The sequence below is a fragment of the Serinus canaria genome, chromosome 1A, assembly GCF_022539315.1.
Source record: "Serinus canaria isolate serCan28SL12 chromosome 1A, serCan2020, whole genome shotgun sequence".
Lineage (NCBI taxonomy): Eukaryota > Metazoa > Chordata > Aves > Passeriformes > Fringillidae > Serinus > Serinus canaria.
The window spans coordinates 44,302,364-44,321,442 of record NC_066314.1 but is presented as its reverse complement, the minus strand read 5'-3'; the positions used below and the strand labels follow the sequence as shown (position 1 = coordinate 44,321,442).

Genomic DNA, 19,079 nt, shown 5'->3' with positions numbered 1-19,079 from the left:
GGGTAATTACTAGGATTATTTTGTTAGATTGATGTCATCCAGAAAATGGATATATTCTTTGGACAACAAAAAACTGTGAATTGTCGCTGTAGTGGAATTTAAAAACCAATCACATGCAATTGGATAAATCTGTGTGAAATTACTGATTTCCACATCATAAAATTAATTTAACCAGAAATAATTTCAAGTTACTATATATTTGTAGGCATGAGAAATCCTGTGAATACCTTGATACAGAACATCTTTCAAGGCACCAATATAACTTAAAACTATATTGAAACAGTATTTGAAAACTGAAATATTCTAAAATCCATTCAGACCTTTCACTGTTAAGCTCCCTGTTCAAATTCAATTTGAGCTCCAGCATGTTCTTGATAATACAATTTTTAATTACAGGACCAGAAGCTGTTTTTTTTTTCCTCAGTATTTTTGCTTCATTCAGTTCACATAACAGAAAATACTAAAATAATTTAAAAACCCCAAACACCTCTTTTTATTATTCTTTAGTTTTGCAGAGGTCTTTCTTGTCCCTCACCCAAGGGGATGCACTGAAGATAAAACCTCATTCTTTTCAGAATCTTTCAGTTTCTCCCCACAGTGTGCTCTCCCTCTGTCTCTCTCTCTTTCTCCTTGCCCCATCCCACAATTTATCAGATAGGGAAGCACTATCCATTCCTTCCACAGATGTAGAATGGAGAAATATTTCAGTTAAATTTTGAAAAGAACTGATAAACATGCCAGGGGTTCAAAGCTGTCAATATGGAAAGGAGCTCTTTGGCGTTGTTGTTTGGGGCAGATCATAGAGAAGAACTTCCCATAGCAGGAAGGTCTTCCCTTACAAAGTGAATTCCTCCTTCCTTCTCTTCCTTTTTAATTTTGGAGACAGTGACACAGACAAGTATTCTATGCAAATCTAATTCAGCATGGTGCTGACACAAATCTATTCTGGTTTCACATATTGAAGTCTCCATTCTGGTTTCATATATTTAGTCTCCATTTACTGGTAAAGACAAAACCCCCTCCCAACTATTGCAATACATAACCAAGAAACAATTTGCTTTGCTTTTATACTTTTTTTCTGTGTGATTACTGGACACATTCAGGTATGAGCTTCCCTCCATACAAGCAGATTTTAGCTAAAGAGTTTAATTATATGCTAAAAGAAATATGTTTTCTCCAATGTTTTTCTGAAACCTGCATTGAATACTTTATCTTGTGTTTATGAGAATAAAATCTGCTGCTATGGATACAGTGAGGTCAACATTTTAATATTATTTCACTGTGCTGTGTTAAAGGATAATATTTTTCTTTAAAACAAAAATCTTAGAAAATATGTATTATAGGAAAGGAAGTAGAGTAATGTATTTTAAATGAATAGGTGAAAGCTTTTATTTAATATTTCTCTTTCAAGTACAGAAAATATAACAAGGTCCAGACAGGCAGCATTGAAAAAACACCTTGTCTGTAATAGAACTTCACTTCCATTTTCGCCTGATGCCTATAGCAAGCTCTACAAATATTAATTAAGCTGCATAAAAGTACTATGACAATCCTGAAGGTGACCCCAAACAAAAAAAGGTAAGTTTTTAGTTTGTACAAAGCACAACAAAAGATGGAACACCTTTTTTGTTTTTTAAAAGCTGCAATTTCCTACTTGTTCCTTGTAAAAGAAAAACGAGTAATGTAAATTTTTATCTTTCCTACTTTTTGAACAAATGCAGAATAATAAATTCTTTTAATGAAATAATAATGCTAAGGAGTTTCTCCTCCAAACTGGCTGTTAGGCAGTCGAGTTAAATAATCATACTCAGTTTTAAAACTGTCTTGCAAAAATAACTGCCCTATCAATTACTCACTTGTTCCTTTCTTTTCATCATTGTATCATTATCCTTCTAATTTTCCTATTACCTACAGCATTCCAGAAAAGTGTACACAAAATAAAAAGCAGCACAACTTTTAAACAGCTACACATAACACAAATACATCCAGTCTTCTTTCTTTTATAGGAGCAAAGAGAAATAGGAAAGACCTTTATTCCCTTTCTTCCTGCACTGATCACATTTAGAATACACATTATTCATAATCTTACCTCTCTCTCCCTCTTCCTCCCTAAAAGAAATTCAACCAGGTAACATTTTTCTGAAAAGCACAAGCCAAGGTAAATCTGCAATTTCCAAATAACTCAAAAAAGTTTATTGTTTAATCACTGGGCTACAATACAGGGAAGTGAAAGGGACTGGCATTTTTCACAGGAAATGAGCCCAGGAATGGTAAAAATTAATGCTGAATTTTCCTGGAAATACAAAACCATAACTACTCATAGGACAAGTCTCACAGGATTCCTGCCCAAATGTCCTGGGGTTTTTGGCTGTTTGTTGCAAACAAATCAATACAAGTAACGAAGGAGTGCTTGGCATTGGGATGTAACAAAACCAAAGGGCCATGGCCTCTCTCTGGTCTGCTAATTCACTTATGCATGTCAAATTCTCCATCTCAATCACCGGAGCATTTCAGATGCTCCACCCATTGAGATGGAGAATATGCTCGAGCATATTGCCTCAGGTGGTTGTTTTTAAGACTCATTTGTATTTCTTGAGTACTTTAAAATAATATTTACAGCAACATTCAAAAAGGTGCCCTTAGCTTTTTAGAATTATATAAAAACCATTTAATATTGTACCATTTTATTCTTTGTACTGCCTTGTTTGGGGGGGGGGGGTGTTTATTTGTTGGGGGGGTTTATTTGTTTTTTTAAAAAAATGCTTTGAAATTATGAAGACATCTGACATCACCTGCACCCTCACCAACCTGAAATGCTAGTTTCCAAACAGATGAATAAAAGAACAAACTCAGTGATCATTTTAGCCCCCCCCAGAAATTCTCAACTTCAGAAATAACACCAACTTTTGATAACTGCAAAAACAATTTTAAAACTGCTGATGAGAATACAACTTCGGGGAAAAAGGAATATCTAATTAGCAGGAACACTAGAAGGCTACAAACCTATTCAGCTTTTCTAAACAATAAGAAATTATTGAATAGCTAGAGAATCCTCTTACAAAGAAACTACTTACAAAATATTAAATTCCTTAATTTTTTTTTTAATCTTAAAAACTACTAGTGCTTAAAAAATTGAAAATAACCTAAAAGAAACATAACAGGAGACAAATCCTGTTGGGATTATTGAAGTTGCTACATTAATACAAGAACTTAAGTCTAAGTCTGTAGCATTCAGCTAGTAACTGATTAAGTTATTGCAGAATAACATTTAGTGAAGCAGAGAAATGATCCAGTCGAAAAGACTTCCATCACTTATTACACATCCATTGGCAAGATCAAACATATCTCTCAAATTTCTTATTGATTGCAAAGTAACATCAAATGGGATCTGAAAACAAAAATAAATACTGAATTAATAACTTTATTAAGCTTAGAGGTAGCAAAAAGTACACACACACACACACATATATATATATACACACACACACACACACATGTATGTACCAATATACATACACATCTATACCAACAGTTTCATATAAAGCCAGATTTCTGAAATACAACCAAGGAGTAAGTTAGAAATATTTATTGCCTGGGTATAAATTTGTGGTTAATGACATCTCTTGCAGCAAACTAGTAAAACAGAATAACAGAATTCAGGGGAGGAAACCTTTATGAACAGTCTTGCTCACACAGTTTATCATGACCATCTGTAGGTAAAATGAAGAGTGGCAAGGATGGTTAGTAATTTGAAAGGCTTTTCCTCAGATGAGAAAATGAAGGAATTGAGCTAACAGTAAAAGGTGAAATAGAGGGCAATCATAAACTGGTTTGAGTGTCCATTGAACACAGAGAACTATTTAACTGATTTAGGCATCAACAAAAAACAATTGAAGACAGAGATGACTGGAATAAGTTACATAGGGAGGTTAATTTTTAATGCAATTATTTTATTTATAAATTTACTTCTAACATTTAAGATTGGAGCTTCCAAACACTATATCTCTCTCAAGGACATAGGTACTCATTAAACAGCATTAAAAACAAGTAGGCTGATAATTTTTTATTCTTAAAACATGAAGAGTCAAATAATTTTAAATGAATAATTCAATGAAAATGTACTTTTTCCATTTATAAATATAATTCAGGGCTGAATCAAAAGCACTGTAAGACACAGAGAGAGAAAAAACAGAATCAAAGAAGAGAAAGCGGCAACACGACAGAAGAGTGACAGCTCAGACAAAGAGAAAACAAAGACTACAAATTAGAACTGACTTTGCCCAATTAATTCACCAGAAGATGAGCAACAGAAAAGCGTTTGGTAGGGGAAAATGGTGAAAAACTACATATAAGAAATGTATCTGCTGCTGCCTTCTCCTGCATGCTTGAAAACAAAGGGAATGTACTATTCTGTGGTGTACATAGTCCCTCCCTGAGCTTTCTGTCTCTGGCTGAGACAGGGTAATGCGCACACACACAACTTATATGAGAGTTTGGAAATTCTACTTTCAAATATGCTATACAAAATGAAGTGCTAAGCACCCTAAAAGTTCTGTTGGCTTCAGAGAAGAGCAAAGATACTCAGCACCTTGAAGGATTAGGCTTCAGATGCTCAACCAAAACTACCATATCTCAAAGCACCTTAGTTTGAATTTTGTATTAGAAACTTCATGATGAAAAGTTCTGTGATGTTCCACCTGGTTGTGAAATTTAGAGAGAATAAAAACACTGCAGTAAACATCATATTTTTAATAGAACACCACTAAATCCGCTCCCTTACTTCCATCATAGATCCACAAATAGAACCAGGCAATGCAAAATGAATTCACAAGAATTTAAACAGTTCCAGAAATTTTCCATGATTCTGTGAAAGTTTGTCTGTATCTTTCCCTAGGAATCTATCAAATGTTGCTACCATGGAAGATACTTCAGTGGGACTCTGAAAAGTACAGCTTTGCAGAAGGGATGTGGTGTATTCTGATGCATTGATAAGGCCACATTGTGTGATATGAAGGCCTGGCAGTCATTTGAGAGAGAGCTTCAGGATGGATAACAAGGGGTGGCAAGAATGGTGCAATGTGTAATCAAAGGGAAGTGTGTGCTCTCAGGTACTGGGCTGCAGGACACACAGGACAGATTCTCTCTGCTAAAACAGGTACTAGCCCAACTGTTCTCAGATAAAAGTCACATTCTGTTCTGGTAGGAAGAGCTCTGTGACTGGAAGAGTACAGTGTATGCCTTTTCCATTATTGTTCCATTGTGAACAATTACTGGCAAGATGTTTGAGGATCAGTTGAGGGAGTGATAGTTACAGTGGATTCCAGAATCTCCTGTGGAGTCCCTTGAGTCCTGGGAGCTGTGGTCCTTCTCTGATGTCCCCAAGGTGGCTGAGAACACTGAACAGCACTGCTCCCCACCATGGGCCAGTTCCCACAGTCTCCTCTGGGATACTGACTGCACTAGGTAACAGCTTGAATAAGATGCTTTGTCCCATCAGCATGAACAAAATAATGGCATGCTATCTCTCTAAACATGTCATGGGCAAGACAGAGAAAGCCAAAGAAAATGGAATAATCAAGCCTGAATAACTGCAAAAATGGAAAGAAATTGCATTTGGTGATTCCATCATGGAAATTCACTGGAGTCTGTGGAAACAATGACCAGAGAGTGGTGGATAATCTGTATTAACCATTGTGAGCAAAATCCCCTTTTAATACATTTTTGCGTGTATGAAAAGTTGGTTCTAATGAACAGTGAAGATATTCACAGTTTATAATCATGCACATTTGTATTTTATTTGTAAAGACGATAAAGTAAAACCAAAACAAAATAAGGAAAAAAATGGGAAGATGCTTAGTGGTATAATCCTTGTTTCAGTTTAATCAAAGAATTGTTTTATTTTTCAAAACAGATTTTTACTCTTAATGAGAAAAACATACCTCAGTTAATGGCGAGGACGGGGCTGGAACAACAGACAGCAGAGCTTTGACTTCAGATAAACACCTTTTAGCAATTTCCTAATGGTATAAAACAAGGAAAAATGTGTACTACAAACATATGCTGTACTATCAGTCTCCTCTGATAAGCTAACAGATGGCTCAGTCTTACAAAATTTTTCAGAATATTCAAGTTTTAGGTTATTCTAATTGAATTCACAGCAAAGTAAACCGTAGCTGATGAATATAAATTTTCTGCAACACAAATAGTAGTGTTTCCTGTATAAACACAATGCCCACATCTTGCATTCTCTACTGAGGCAAAATTGCTCCAGGTTCAAGTTTTAAATGCAGTGACTGAGCATACTATGGCTATGTGTTTACTGAAGATATGATAAACAAACACCCTGACAAGATGATATTTATACATGTATAATGCATGGCATGGTAATCTTATTAGTATTCTAAACATTTTTTTACCAATTACTGACATATATTAATGAAATTTTGAGCAAACACCTTCAGGTAATCAGAAACAGCCACTACAGGACAGCTCTGTCTACCCTCCTGAACACAGTGATTGGCCAAAATATCATTTGTTCTCCAAGCTGGTCAAAATACAGCCTGGTAATAATGGCACAGTGCACAATTGTCACTGTTTCACAGCATCCATCAGGCAAAATGACAGCCTCTACATCATTAATCATTTCACATAATAGATATAAAGAGAATCCTGTCACATGATAAATGTCTCCCACTTTGAAAATAAACGTCTATTTTGCCTTGGCATTTATCAAGCAGCACTTATGCTGTGGCAACATTCTATTCCAATGACATTATCTCAAACAGAGCACATGGAAAATTCTGAAATTACCTTTTGTGTGTGTGTATGTGGGGAGAGTATTTGCTTGTGGACCACATTCAGCCTTGCTAATAAAAAGAAAAGAGGATGGCATAGAGAAAATGAAATTAAACTCCATGCCAATTTTAGTCACTTCTCAATAATGTTATTAGAAGGTTCTTGTTTCAGAAACTACCACTGCCCATTTCACACTGAAGATGTATAACTGATGTTTTAAAAGCACTTTTGGGTTGATCACCATGCCAATTCAGCACACTGCCAAGGATTTTCAGATGAAGATTACTATAAATTAGATATCAGTTTCCAAATCTATGTACCTGAAGAGGTAGCCTTTATTTTCAAGTAGAAGGTTGGGTTGGGTTTTTTTCCTAAAGTGACAAGCAATATATAAGGAAAAGTAAAATATTAAATGAAGACTGAAAGTATTTCAACTTTTCTTTAAAGAGGTGAGGGAGGCTTACCACCTACCTTTATGTCTGCCTTCCAAGTTGCCCATCATTTATTTCCCCAAAACAGGCAACTTAAATCAAGTCAAACATGTATAAGAGCCAAGCTGTTCTCACTTACTTCTATTTTACTATCAAGATGCACTTTTGCATCACTTCTCTTGGGTGTATATGAAGGAATTACTTTCAAAGTTTCATTTTGCTCGTGAAGACTTGTAGGTCCTGAAGTTGACAAGTTCTTAGAAACTTGCATCGATATTTCAATTTGCTCCTTCAGATCAGACAATTTCTCCCTTAAAGAAATAATTCTAAAAGAAGACAAAGGTTTTCCTTATTACTGCTATAAAACAACAATATTTGTTGCTTCCAGGCATATTTAAGCTGACCTAGCTTTTATTACATATTGATTAGGTTCTACATTTTCTTTCATTTTAAGACCGATCTCATAATTTTACAAAAATAAGTTTTCCATTTAATAAAGTGGAGATATAGAATGGATTAGCTTTTTACATTAAAAATGGGAAGTATTATTTTAGGAATGCCTCTGTAAGAAATGGCTTTTTCATCCAACCAGGGTGGCAGAGGCCGCCCATTATTTCTTCCCCTCCACCCACTAAGCAATTCCAAAATTTTTAAGACTAGATGAATGACAAAAAAGAAATAATGAAAAATTCCATAGGATGTAAAATTAAGGGCAGAGTCCAGTGCTACAACTGAGAAAAATTTTTGCTTTCTTAGAGTTGTAATACGGGATGGAGAAAGTAGATGATTCACTGAGAGAATGGGAAAAATTGCTGGGAGTGCTTTTTAGATCTGCTACATTGCTATGCCAGTGTAATATAATTAGCATATGTTACTTGGTTCTTTAAGAATCAAAACTAAAATGCTAATGAATGCACTGAAAAAGCAACTGTTTGGATGGGTTTAACACATGTATGACATCTTACAGTTTTTGCAGTGAAAAATCTTTGAAAAGCAAAAACGAATGCTTTTAAAGATTTACAGCTCTTTGATATTTTGTATTTTATTTTCTCTCATCCTAAATGGCTGATTGATCTTTAATACAGCATGAAATAACAGGACAGAGTCAGTGATTATTTACCTAGCCAATGGAATCCACAAGTAGCCTGAAAACATAGATGATGAACTGATGTCACTAATCCTGATAGGGCTTGTATTATAAGCATAAAGCAACAAAACCTATAAAAGAGATGGGATGGGTAAACTGTAATGCAGACCTGAGCTATTTCAGTCATATAAGAGTACATTAAATATCAAATACAGTGTACTGATGAAGCCTTAGATAACTGACCTTTAAAAAAGAGAGGAGTGTGACTTCATATGAATTTGTACTACACTCACTTTTTATAGGTTTTAGATTAATTTAATTAATTAAATTGGATATTATTACTGTGGGTTTGAAAATTAGGTCTACCACATGATGTCACTATCAAAATCCCAGCATTGTCCTGATCATGGTCAATCACATACATGGCTGTCATCATGCTAGGTTTAAATCCATGAAGTGTGCATTACTCACCAATCTAAAAAAGCCATCCCATTACAAGAAAATTAAGCAGAATGTTCTCATCTTTCACTGCAAGCATTTACTAGTGTAATTGAAAATATGCTTCCAAATGGTAGCTGAATATTTTGACTACATGGAAAATGTCAAATATACGGCATTCATGCATTATTTGGTTTTAAGAGCTGTCCCTAGTCTTCTACTGATCTGTATGGCCATGCTAAAGTAACCTGCAAAACCACATTAAAAGGTACATTATTTACATTAACTTCCTGGGGTTTCTATCAGTTTCCCAATAAAAATAATTGGGTCTAAGAGAAATTTAGAAACAGATCTGCTCTGCCAGAAAGTTTAAGATCATGGATTTTTATTGCTGTAGCAGAAATTTTACCTATACCTTGTTCCCTTGTGTAAAGATAAAGCAAATTCCATGTCATAGTTTCTCACAGTCCTGCAACCCTCTCATCTCTTTCATCTTTCATTTTCAGTCAGATGTTGTAGGAAGATGAGGCTTACAAAATCCCATTTTCCCTGTATACATATATCTTTGTTTTTCCAAGAGGCTCCCACCAAACTATTATTCAAATGTATCGGTCATGTCTACCCAAACTGAGAGTGGAGGTCTTAGAGACATCAGGGACTTACAACAGGCATGAATATACAGTATAGCCTGGAATTTCTAGATGGGAAAAAAAAGGTGGTTTTTTTTGCCAACAAAAAACTGTCTGGGCACTCTGGTTTTTTAAAGAGCAGGTTTTCAGCAGAGAAAATAAATTTTTCCTATCACTATAATTCTGTTAAAAAGCTGGTAACTCATAACACAAATATTCATTGGAAATGAGACTTAATTTGCCCCACTACCAAAGGAACTGCTTTGCTCTAGTTATACCTTAGCTTCTGTATCGTTTGATTGCTTTGCCATGGAAGGAATGTACCACTGAATGTTAATTTCCTTATCTGCAGCAACTGTTGCCCTACTCTCTGTCTTCTCATATTCTGCAACGACAGAAACTGAAGAAGCTTCTCTCACTTGTGACGCGTCTGATGTACTTTCAGAAACATCAAGAGACATCTGGAACACAAAACAAATGTTAAGTTTTTAGTAAATAATAATATTTAATAATACTTAAACTATATCATTTAAATAAATTTAAAGTTTAAACTACATTTTCTGTAGTGAAACAGGAAAAATCTGTTATAATCTAGTGTCTACTGGAATTGGTATGACTTTCATTCCAGCATAAATATATGTTTATTTAGGCAAATGGACAGTTTTTAAAGGTGTCCTTTTTACCAAGTTAAGACTTTTCAATGCTTATGTGATGACACATTTCTAAAGCTAATACAAAGGATCTGTAGGCTAACTTAGAGATATCCACAGGCACAATGACTGTTGTCTTTGACTTAAAATCATTAAGGTGTTATGGGTTTGGCTCAAATCTATTATTTGGCACACTGATAATACAAAATTTAGTAATGAAAAAGTAATTTGTCAAGTATACATATTCATAATTAAAATAGGATTCTCAATGTTAGAATAATGCTTTATTTATGTTGACCTATCTGTTTTCTCAGCTGTGCAACTAGCAAAGGGTGACACCTGCTTAAAATTCAATCACTTAATTTGTGAGGATTTGTTGTATTTTATAAAATACATATGGAACATTAACAGGGCATTCATCAAATAGCTACTGCTGGCTGTCATTCACCAGGGAATTAATGCAGGAACACTGTCAGCCAACATTCATGTATGAATAAAACCTTTTCTTAAAATTGTGAAATATTTGATTTAAAGGCTGAACAGTAACACACCATCTCTATTTTTTGAAGTATTACACAGATCTGCAAAGAACACAGGCCAAACAGTCGTATTTTCAGGGAATGTGGAGGCTCTTTGAAATAGGCCTAATGTCTCCATCATTGGTTCCAAAATGTGGACACTGAAAAGAGCTCCCTGGGATGTTAGTTCTTCTCAAATTTTGAATGTTTGTTGCTGAAAAAATGGAGAATTTAACCTACTTTCTCTACAGAAAATTCAGCGTAGGACAACTACAGGGCAGTAAATCCAAGTGAGCAAAGATGGATTTTTCACAGTAATTTGATTTTACACCATTAAGGCAGTTACCATCCCACATGAAGCTTTAGTAGAAGTGAAGGTAACAATGCATCCAGGCCTGTGGAAGTCATAAATTCGAGCACATGGATGTGCCTTCAGTGGCCATAACCCATGGTAAGCCATGAGCTGTGCATGGAGGACCCACCCACTACAGCCCTATTTTAATTCAGTAATGAATCACTGTCCTGCTAGCATGGACAGTGAACAAAATTAGGAGAAAAAACATATATGGACATGGGAAAAACTTTATTTATTCTGTGCCCCTGAACTAGAGCTCTCAAAATTCCAGTTTATGCTATATATTTCTAAAATGTTTGTTATGGGTTTTTTTTCACAGCACCACATCCTTTGGGTTTCTATTCATATTGAATCTTTTTGAAGAAGGACATTATAACTGCTGTTGTCAAATTGGTAGGTTGCTGAATAACACACATAAATATTTGTCTATTCAACTTTGTTAAAAGCCTGAAAACAAACTGTCTTAGTCAAGTATTTCCAGACCTACTTACTATCATGGAGCAGAACAAAAAACAAGCATGAAAAATGTAACAGGGCCCAGAATTTTAAATATAGACCTAATGTAATTTGGATTCTTTGGTCAGCAGACCAGAAAAAGCCTTCAAGAGTCAAGAATAGGTCACAGAGGTAGATATAAGTGAAACAACTTCGTACATAAAACTCATTCTTTCAAAAAGTATGTCTCTTTGTACTGTTAAAACTCAAAGTATTAAATTACAGTTACATTTTTAAATAACATCTATAACTTTCTGGATAGTTAAAGCTTCTAAAAATGTTGTGATAAAAATCAATGAATCTTAGAATTAAAAAAGTAAGAGCTTTATGCTTGTTAGCTGTCTACGACAGTGAAGTTAACACATGATTATGCAGCTTGCACCCGTCATGAACATGACAGTGAGCTCTGAAGCTTATTATTCCAGGATACTGTAATACTAATTATGTCAAAAAAAGAGCAGACAGAGTAAAATAATTTTTGATATATGATGGCTGTTATAAATGTCACATACCATATATTTACAATTTATTCAGTGGCACAGTCAGCTCTTTGTTGGGAAATGAGTAATGATATGCTGTCCAACACTGCAGAAAGTTCACCAACTCTAGACAAGCTACTTTCACAGAAGTATTTTTATTCATTTTTATAACATATCAAGTTCTCCCTCCTCAAGGCTCCCGTCTCCATTTAATATTGAATATAATAACTAAAAAATAAGCCACAAAGACTGATCTTTCATTTTAATTTTTAGTATTAAGATAATTATTAATGTACGACATGGGATTGAGAAACTTTGAAGACAATTATTTTTACAGTGGGTCTTCAAAGACAAATTTCATTCAATGTTCAAAACATGTGCCATGGTCAGTGTAGAGTCCAGAATTCTAGCTCAGGATTTATCTGAGTAATGTATTCTGAGCTGCCTACATTTGAAAGCTCAAATAGGCTGCTCACGAGCCACAGATCTAAAAAGGTTCATTTTCTAGCCAGCTGATAATCAGTGAAAAAATTGGCATACAAGACCGTATAAATTTTTTGGAGAAAATATAACATACATATTTTTAAAAAGTCATGTTTTTATTATAGACTGGATTAACAATATAGCAACTTGAACATACATATTACAAAACTAGCATCAAGACATTTTTGGTATGAAAGATGAAGATCTACAAGATATTAAATCTCAGCTCTTACTGGGTAACAGCCAACTTTATTAACCAATAAAAACACCTTTTTAAATATAATTTTGCCTAATCTTCTAGGGTCTAAATACACTGGCTATGGGATGGAGATTATTTTTGCAGGAATTAATAACACAAGGATATTTGCATTTGTTAACTACATAATTCACTGCTTGCACAGGAGTTTGGTTTTGTACTGATCCTCTGTATATAATTTCATTCTTCTATAGTGCTCCTATAGTGTTCCCAGAAATATTACCATTGGAAATACCAAGAATCTGAATTAAATACCAGTATAATATTTTTGAAACTTTAGAAAGAATATTAAGTACCTCTGAAGAATCAGTTGTACTACTGAATGGCATCTCTACATCATGTAGCTCTACTGGAAAATTCTCAGGACAACAAAATGAATATTCAAACAAATTCTTTTCAAGGAAGTAATGCATTTCTGCTATGCGTAGAACAATTCCTGTGTCAGAAATCAAACCCAAGTGTCCATCTCTTTCAGAAAGTGATCCAGGTCCTGGGTTAGGGGCAGTTTTTAAAAGAGATTTTTAAAATTACATTGTTATTTGCCATTAAAATGTCAAGTTACTACATATACGCTATATTCATAAATTTTGAAAGCATCATAAAATATGTAAATAGATTCAATGTCAAATAAATGCATTACCAACAATTATACTGATTGCCCTTAAATATTACTAGCTTATGCTATTTGTAATTTTTCACCAGAGATCAGATAATGAAACAAAATGTCTCCAGACATTATAAAGTAGCATCAAATGGGAGGTGCAATTTTGAGGTGTAGGTACTTAAATTCAAAGTGTAAGCACCAGTATGTTCTCTAGATGCCTACGCTCCCACTAGAATAAACACAGATTTATTCAACACAGTCAAAATCAGCTTTAAGAACTCTTAAGACCCCAATTTAGACAGCTAGGGGCTGATCAACTGAGTTTCCCCCTGGGCTCCCCAACAGGTAACTAAAGCTGAGATTTACATTCATGCTTTTACACTTAATTGTAGATACCTTCCTTACAGTTCAGTGGTGAGCCAGAATACTTTCATTTGATGCTGGAGGGAGAAAACCCAGCCCTCTCTGGAATTGTTATTTTCAGAGTTGCTAGGTTTCTCTTTAAACAACACCTATAAAACTACAATGTAGTTTTGTTCTCACCTATTGGGTCATCACTTGTATATCCAAAAGCTGGCCATCACGTGTAGGTGCACAGTATTAAGGCCTTGCAATTAATGGATTCTTACTCTGTTTGAAAGTCCTATCTATTACCAAGTTCTATTTGCTGTGAAATAACCCAAGCTTGCAAATCACATCTGGGGTTTCAGTCAAAACACATTTAATAGTGCTCAGCCCTACACTTTACCCTACACTTTTACATTCACTTTTACATATTACTTTTACATTTACCCTACACTCAGATCTCCAAAACAGATACTCAGATTGAACAGATTTATTTTTGATGTGACTTAAGCTTGATTTTTCTAGAACTAAAAATAAATATAAATCATTATTTTAGAAATACATCATATGTAGTAATAACAATTAAGTTTTGAGGGAGGCCTTCCTTGTATTGTGGAGGCTGATGAATAACTATGAAGAAAGGTAGCAATATCTTCACTTGCAGCATGTGTAGACTGACATAAACCTGGATTTCCATGAAGATTTTTTTGCATTTATATAGTTTAAAGGAACTAAAAATTAGGCTATTTCAGATGATAGCCTTTAAATCTGACACTGTTTGCCCTCAAGAACAGTATCTCATCTCTAGCAGTTTTCTAGAAGGAAATAAAAATGCATACCAGATAGTTTTGTGTTATAAATTCTTTTCAAAAGATTGTGGTAGCGAATCATGAGAACCCATGTTACTGTATTTTTCTTCTGGCTGGCCTTGGTGACAAGACTTTCTGTTCGTTCACATTCACTCTGACAGTCTTCTGTGATTTCTTTGTTTTCAGCAGAAGATACTTCGGGAGTTTCAGAGACAACGTTGTATCCATCTGCAATCCAAAAAGAGTTCAAGAACACACATGAAGTGGTTGGAATTTAAAAGCTATTTCTGCATTGTGCTGGAACTGACTAATCTGTAACTACAAGTATAACTTGTGAAACTGCTTGTATTTTTCATACAAGAAAAATTATTTTTACTCTTTTTAATATGAGTTGAAGCAATAAATAGCCTTAAAATTAGTTGAAAATTGTTTCTTAGATCACAGGCAGGCATCTTACTAATCCTTGAAAGAAATTCAAAGTGCATTCTCTCTCTCTGAATTTGAATATGAAACCATTATTCCTACACACTGTTCAGTAGAAGATATTTACTAAATGGAAACAACACAAGGAGTCACCAATCATAACTGCAGCAGCTGAACTTCCCAGTTTTGTAGACCCTAACTCAGAAGAGTTAGGTACTCTAAAGTATTCATTGTTAGTTTTAATCCTTCATCCATTTTAGATATTGAGAATATTTTCACTGAAATATACTCTTAACTGTGAAATAAACCAAAAGATATTATTTTCTTTTGCACTGCCTAAAAGTTGTACTTATGCAGAAAGAGGAAAAAATTATCAGTACAGATATCACTGCATCACTGTTTGCATTCAGTACTGGTTTTCACTGTAGTAGTAGATGGCTCTTTCAAAAGCACAGTTCTTGAGCTCTGTTTCTCACTCTAAATCGAACAAACATTCTTATAGTGATTCCCAACAGTAAACTTTCAGACAATAATCATGAGTGCTTCTACAAAATCTGAATGTCTCTATTATTCCTCACATTTCACTGTCAATGCCAAAATGGCCATATTGTCTTATAGATGACAACTTAAATATGTTTTTTACCGAGAGTTTAACAGAAAATATTTAGTGTGCTATGCTGAGAATTTACAATTCAATTTACATTTTTGTACTTTGACCTACTATTGCTTTTCTACATTTTCTACTCTTCTTTGTATTGCCTAACAGAACTAACAGGAGATACACCTGTTGCCTTTGTTAAAGGAAAAAAAAAAAATCTGTAATTTTAAGCAAATGGAGCTAGTGCAAAACAATCAGATGGAAAGTCTTAGCATACAACACTTGTTTTCATAAACCAATCAAAACACATATGTTTTAACACTGTACAGTATACAGACATGGCTCAGCTCTGCCAGCACCTATCAGGCAGAGCAATTCAGTCTTTGTCAGTCACTTGGGATAACTGAAATTAAGTCACTGAACAAAAATTTTATCACTAAATTAATGGTTCTTTGTTTAAAAATAAACATGAATATTTTGCCTTAGTGTTTATATAAGATCTAGAAATCATTATCTCAGAATTCCTAGTTTCACTGCTGAGGTTTTTTAGATCAAAAACTTCCATTTCATCAACACCTTTAGCTGAAAAATAAAAGCAGGATTCAGAAATAAACCAGGCAAAGTTCTACCAAGCTGTTGGAAGCATATCTAAGTAATAATCCATTGGATTGGAAAGACAGTGAAAGTTTTCTACTGACTTTGACTTTTAGAAGACAGTACACAGGCAGAAAACTTTGCAAGAGTTTGAGTTTGTCACTTTTGGTGGGTTTTGTTGTCTGTGGTTTTGTTTTTGCTTCATTGGTTGGGTTGAGTTTTTTGGGGGATGATGCAGGGAAAGAAGCTATTCAACACCAACATCTTGCAAAATCAAGAGTAAAACTGAAACTCTCCAAGGGAAAGCTAATATACCTACGGAAAAACATCAGTTATAAGTCAATGTTTGGGGAAAAACAATAAAGCAGTGATGACTGATAAGGAGGCCAATATCTACTTTATATGTCTGGGGAAGTCCTGTAACAAAGGACCATCCAAAATTATGGCAGTATGTGCACTCTGTCGCTCTGAACCACAGTATGCAAACAATGAATTTTTCTTGACATATTGAACACATGAACAGGCTGATATTTAAAGACCCACGAAGTCTCTACTTAATATTTTGTATTGCTATGCATGATGAGACTATTGCTTTTACTTACCAAAGCTGATATATAATTTTTCATATATTAAAACTGGATATTAAAACTAGATATTAAATGTATTACTAGATTACATAGCATAGATAGCTTATTATTTACTTAATTTTCTGATAATACTAGGTATAAAGGAATACCACATATGAAATCTCTGTACGAAGAAAAAAGATCCATAGAAGCAAATTCTGGAATTTTTTGTTGCACTTCATCCTTCATGTTCTCTTCTTTAAAAGTCTTCATTCCAATTAGCAGCTGAGAAGCAAGCATAGCTTCACTGACCTAAAAATAACATTTCCTTTATTCAGGACTCATTCAGTACAAAATTTATGTAGATTTTTATGTCTTAGAGTAGCAAGATGAGGACAAAAAATTAATTATTCAACATATTATATTTTTTAAAGTTAGGAAAACATTCTATTTCTTTCTGACATAAGGTACACATTATATCAAAATAAATCATTACTGCTGACAGCTTAATTACTACATAGTGATTTCAAACCAGCTATCCTCATCTGGATGCCACTGATGTCTGTCCACGTGTCAAATACATGAGCACACATATCAGGTCATGTGCCATTTTATTTGCACTGAATCAAAGTTAAGGTAAGCAGAGTCATAGCTGTCCAAGAGAGATTAAATGCATTATTCAGGTCCCATATTAATTTTATTAAACAAGACCTCTGCCAGAAATTTCCAGAAACCTTAACACTTTTGTTTGCTTTGCCTTATTTGCTTGTGTAAGTAGAATAAGATGAAATGTATTAAAAAAAAATAAAAATTACCTCTTCAAAATAGTGCACCAACCTGTGTAGCTGCTCTTATTGCAATCCAGGCTTGTGCTTTGTACACTTCTGATTTCATAGCATCCTCAGAAGCCCGATCTTGAGAAAGGGTCTAAAAATGATATGCCAGTTCATAATCAGGATTCTAAATATATTACAGTAAAATATTTTCTAAACATAGAAGAAAGTCCTCCAACTTATAAAGTAATTGTTTTTATTTCTAAGTTGTAAAAATTGGCATTGAATGTAAATCCATGCCTTAATTGCTAAAAACAAAAAAAAATTCTAGAGCATACTAATTGAGTCCTCCTGGAAAAAGTTCTCAGAGCAGCTTATACTATGGTCACTACTGTATACAGTGTTGCTATCATATTCCACTTTTTTGAATCTTAATTACTTCTTTTCTCTAATGCTACACATTTTGCTTTCCATCTATGGCTCGTAGGAACTTTCATGTGATTAAAGACACTTATATTTCTCATGGTTTCATTCATATTTGTATAGAAAAATTGAAATTTGATAAAGTTAGCATTTAAAAACCCAGGTTTGAATTTTAAGTACATTTTCCAAGGTACAAATTAACTTGTACATAATGGGAATTGAAAATATTTTTGGTTCTGTGTCTTCCTATTTTCTATAGAAAAATATTTTAAATATTATCATTCAACGCAATAAACATGAGAGATAACATCAAACAAGATCAAATTCTATTATATTATTTCTTTGTGTGATTTTTCTAGGAGGACTTTTAGTATCAGTATGACACTGAAAGTATCATTACTTGCAGTGTAAGTCACTGCAAGTAATAATATGACAAGGTGCTCAATACATATTTCCTGTTTTGAAGAGGTTACTGCCCAAAAGATAGAAAACATACACTTAATTTGGAAGGCACCGAATTATCTGTCTCTGATCCATCCTCATTATTTTCAGCAAAATGGAAATATGATAGTGCTATTTCAAGGTAAGACCGTCTTACTAACCTGTAAGAAAGCACACAGAATAATCAGCTTAATTATCAAAGTAAGCATTACAGTCATAAAATCTGTCTCCTGCATAAGACTAGCTGGATACCTCACCAAATGAATCATTCATCCAGCCCCCATCATCTACTTTAAGTGCAACTTCTTTCAGAAATTTAGGAATTCAGAAATCCATGGGTTCCTGTTTTAAAGTCATGTAAGTCTAAAACATCCCTATGGTGTACTTAACAAACAACACCTTCATTTAACAGTACATTAAATATAGTTTTCATTACTTGAAACAAATACTCCATAAATAAATTACAAATTTTTAGTAAGAAAACCCTAATTCTGCAAAGGAAGTGATTTTCCTGTACTGTTTGTCTTCCTTGCTCAAGTTAAGCCATCTATCCATTGCCCTGGCTTCCCTGAAACATAGGTAGCTGAATTTGGATATCAATCAAATTGAGTCCTCAGTCAAACTCTCCCAAGGATCAGCAAAAATACCCACAGAGACCAAAGCAGACTTTTGTTTCCTAACTGGGCTCAAATACTAACCTTCTTAGTTTTGAGTTCTGTACCAGAACATTTCACATCTTCAGACAGTGCTCACCTATCCTCACCCTCCTCCTATGTCTCCTTCTCTTTCCAGTGATTTTTACAGTAGTATTGTAAACTAAGCAAAAATCATAGAATCATAGAATAGTTTGGGTTGGAAGGGGCCTTTAAAGGTCATCTAGTCCCACT

The 19,079-nt window shown here is 34.2% G+C and overlaps 1 protein-coding gene across 1 annotated transcript in view; it reads right to left on the bottom strand.

Annotated features, from left to right (window-relative positions):
- Positions 1 to 1,416: 1,416 nt before the first annotated feature.
- The window catches only part of CFAP54 (cilia and flagella associated protein 54), a 104,236-nt gene continuing 86,573 nt past the window's right edge, over positions 1,417 to 19,079 (bottom strand). Inside the window, exons 60-69 of the mRNA XM_030238577.2 lie at positions 18,248 to 18,353; positions 17,393 to 17,482; positions 16,726 to 16,867; positions 14,405 to 14,602; positions 12,913 to 13,106; positions 9,659 to 9,841; positions 8,347 to 8,444; positions 7,366 to 7,552; positions 5,940 to 6,017; positions 1,417 to 3,388 (exon numbers count right to left, since the gene is read on the bottom strand). Of these exons, the coding sequence (XP_030094437.2) occupies positions 3,269 to 3,388; positions 5,940 to 6,017; positions 7,366 to 7,552; positions 8,347 to 8,444; positions 9,659 to 9,841; positions 12,913 to 13,106; positions 14,405 to 14,602; positions 16,726 to 16,867; positions 17,393 to 17,482; positions 18,248 to 18,353 (1,396 nt within the window). The 3' untranslated portion in view covers positions 1,417 to 3,268. The remainder of the gene's footprint in view (positions 3,389 to 5,939; positions 6,018 to 7,365; positions 7,553 to 8,346; positions 8,445 to 9,658; positions 9,842 to 12,912; positions 13,107 to 14,404; positions 14,603 to 16,725; positions 16,868 to 17,392; positions 17,483 to 18,247; positions 18,354 to 19,079) is intronic.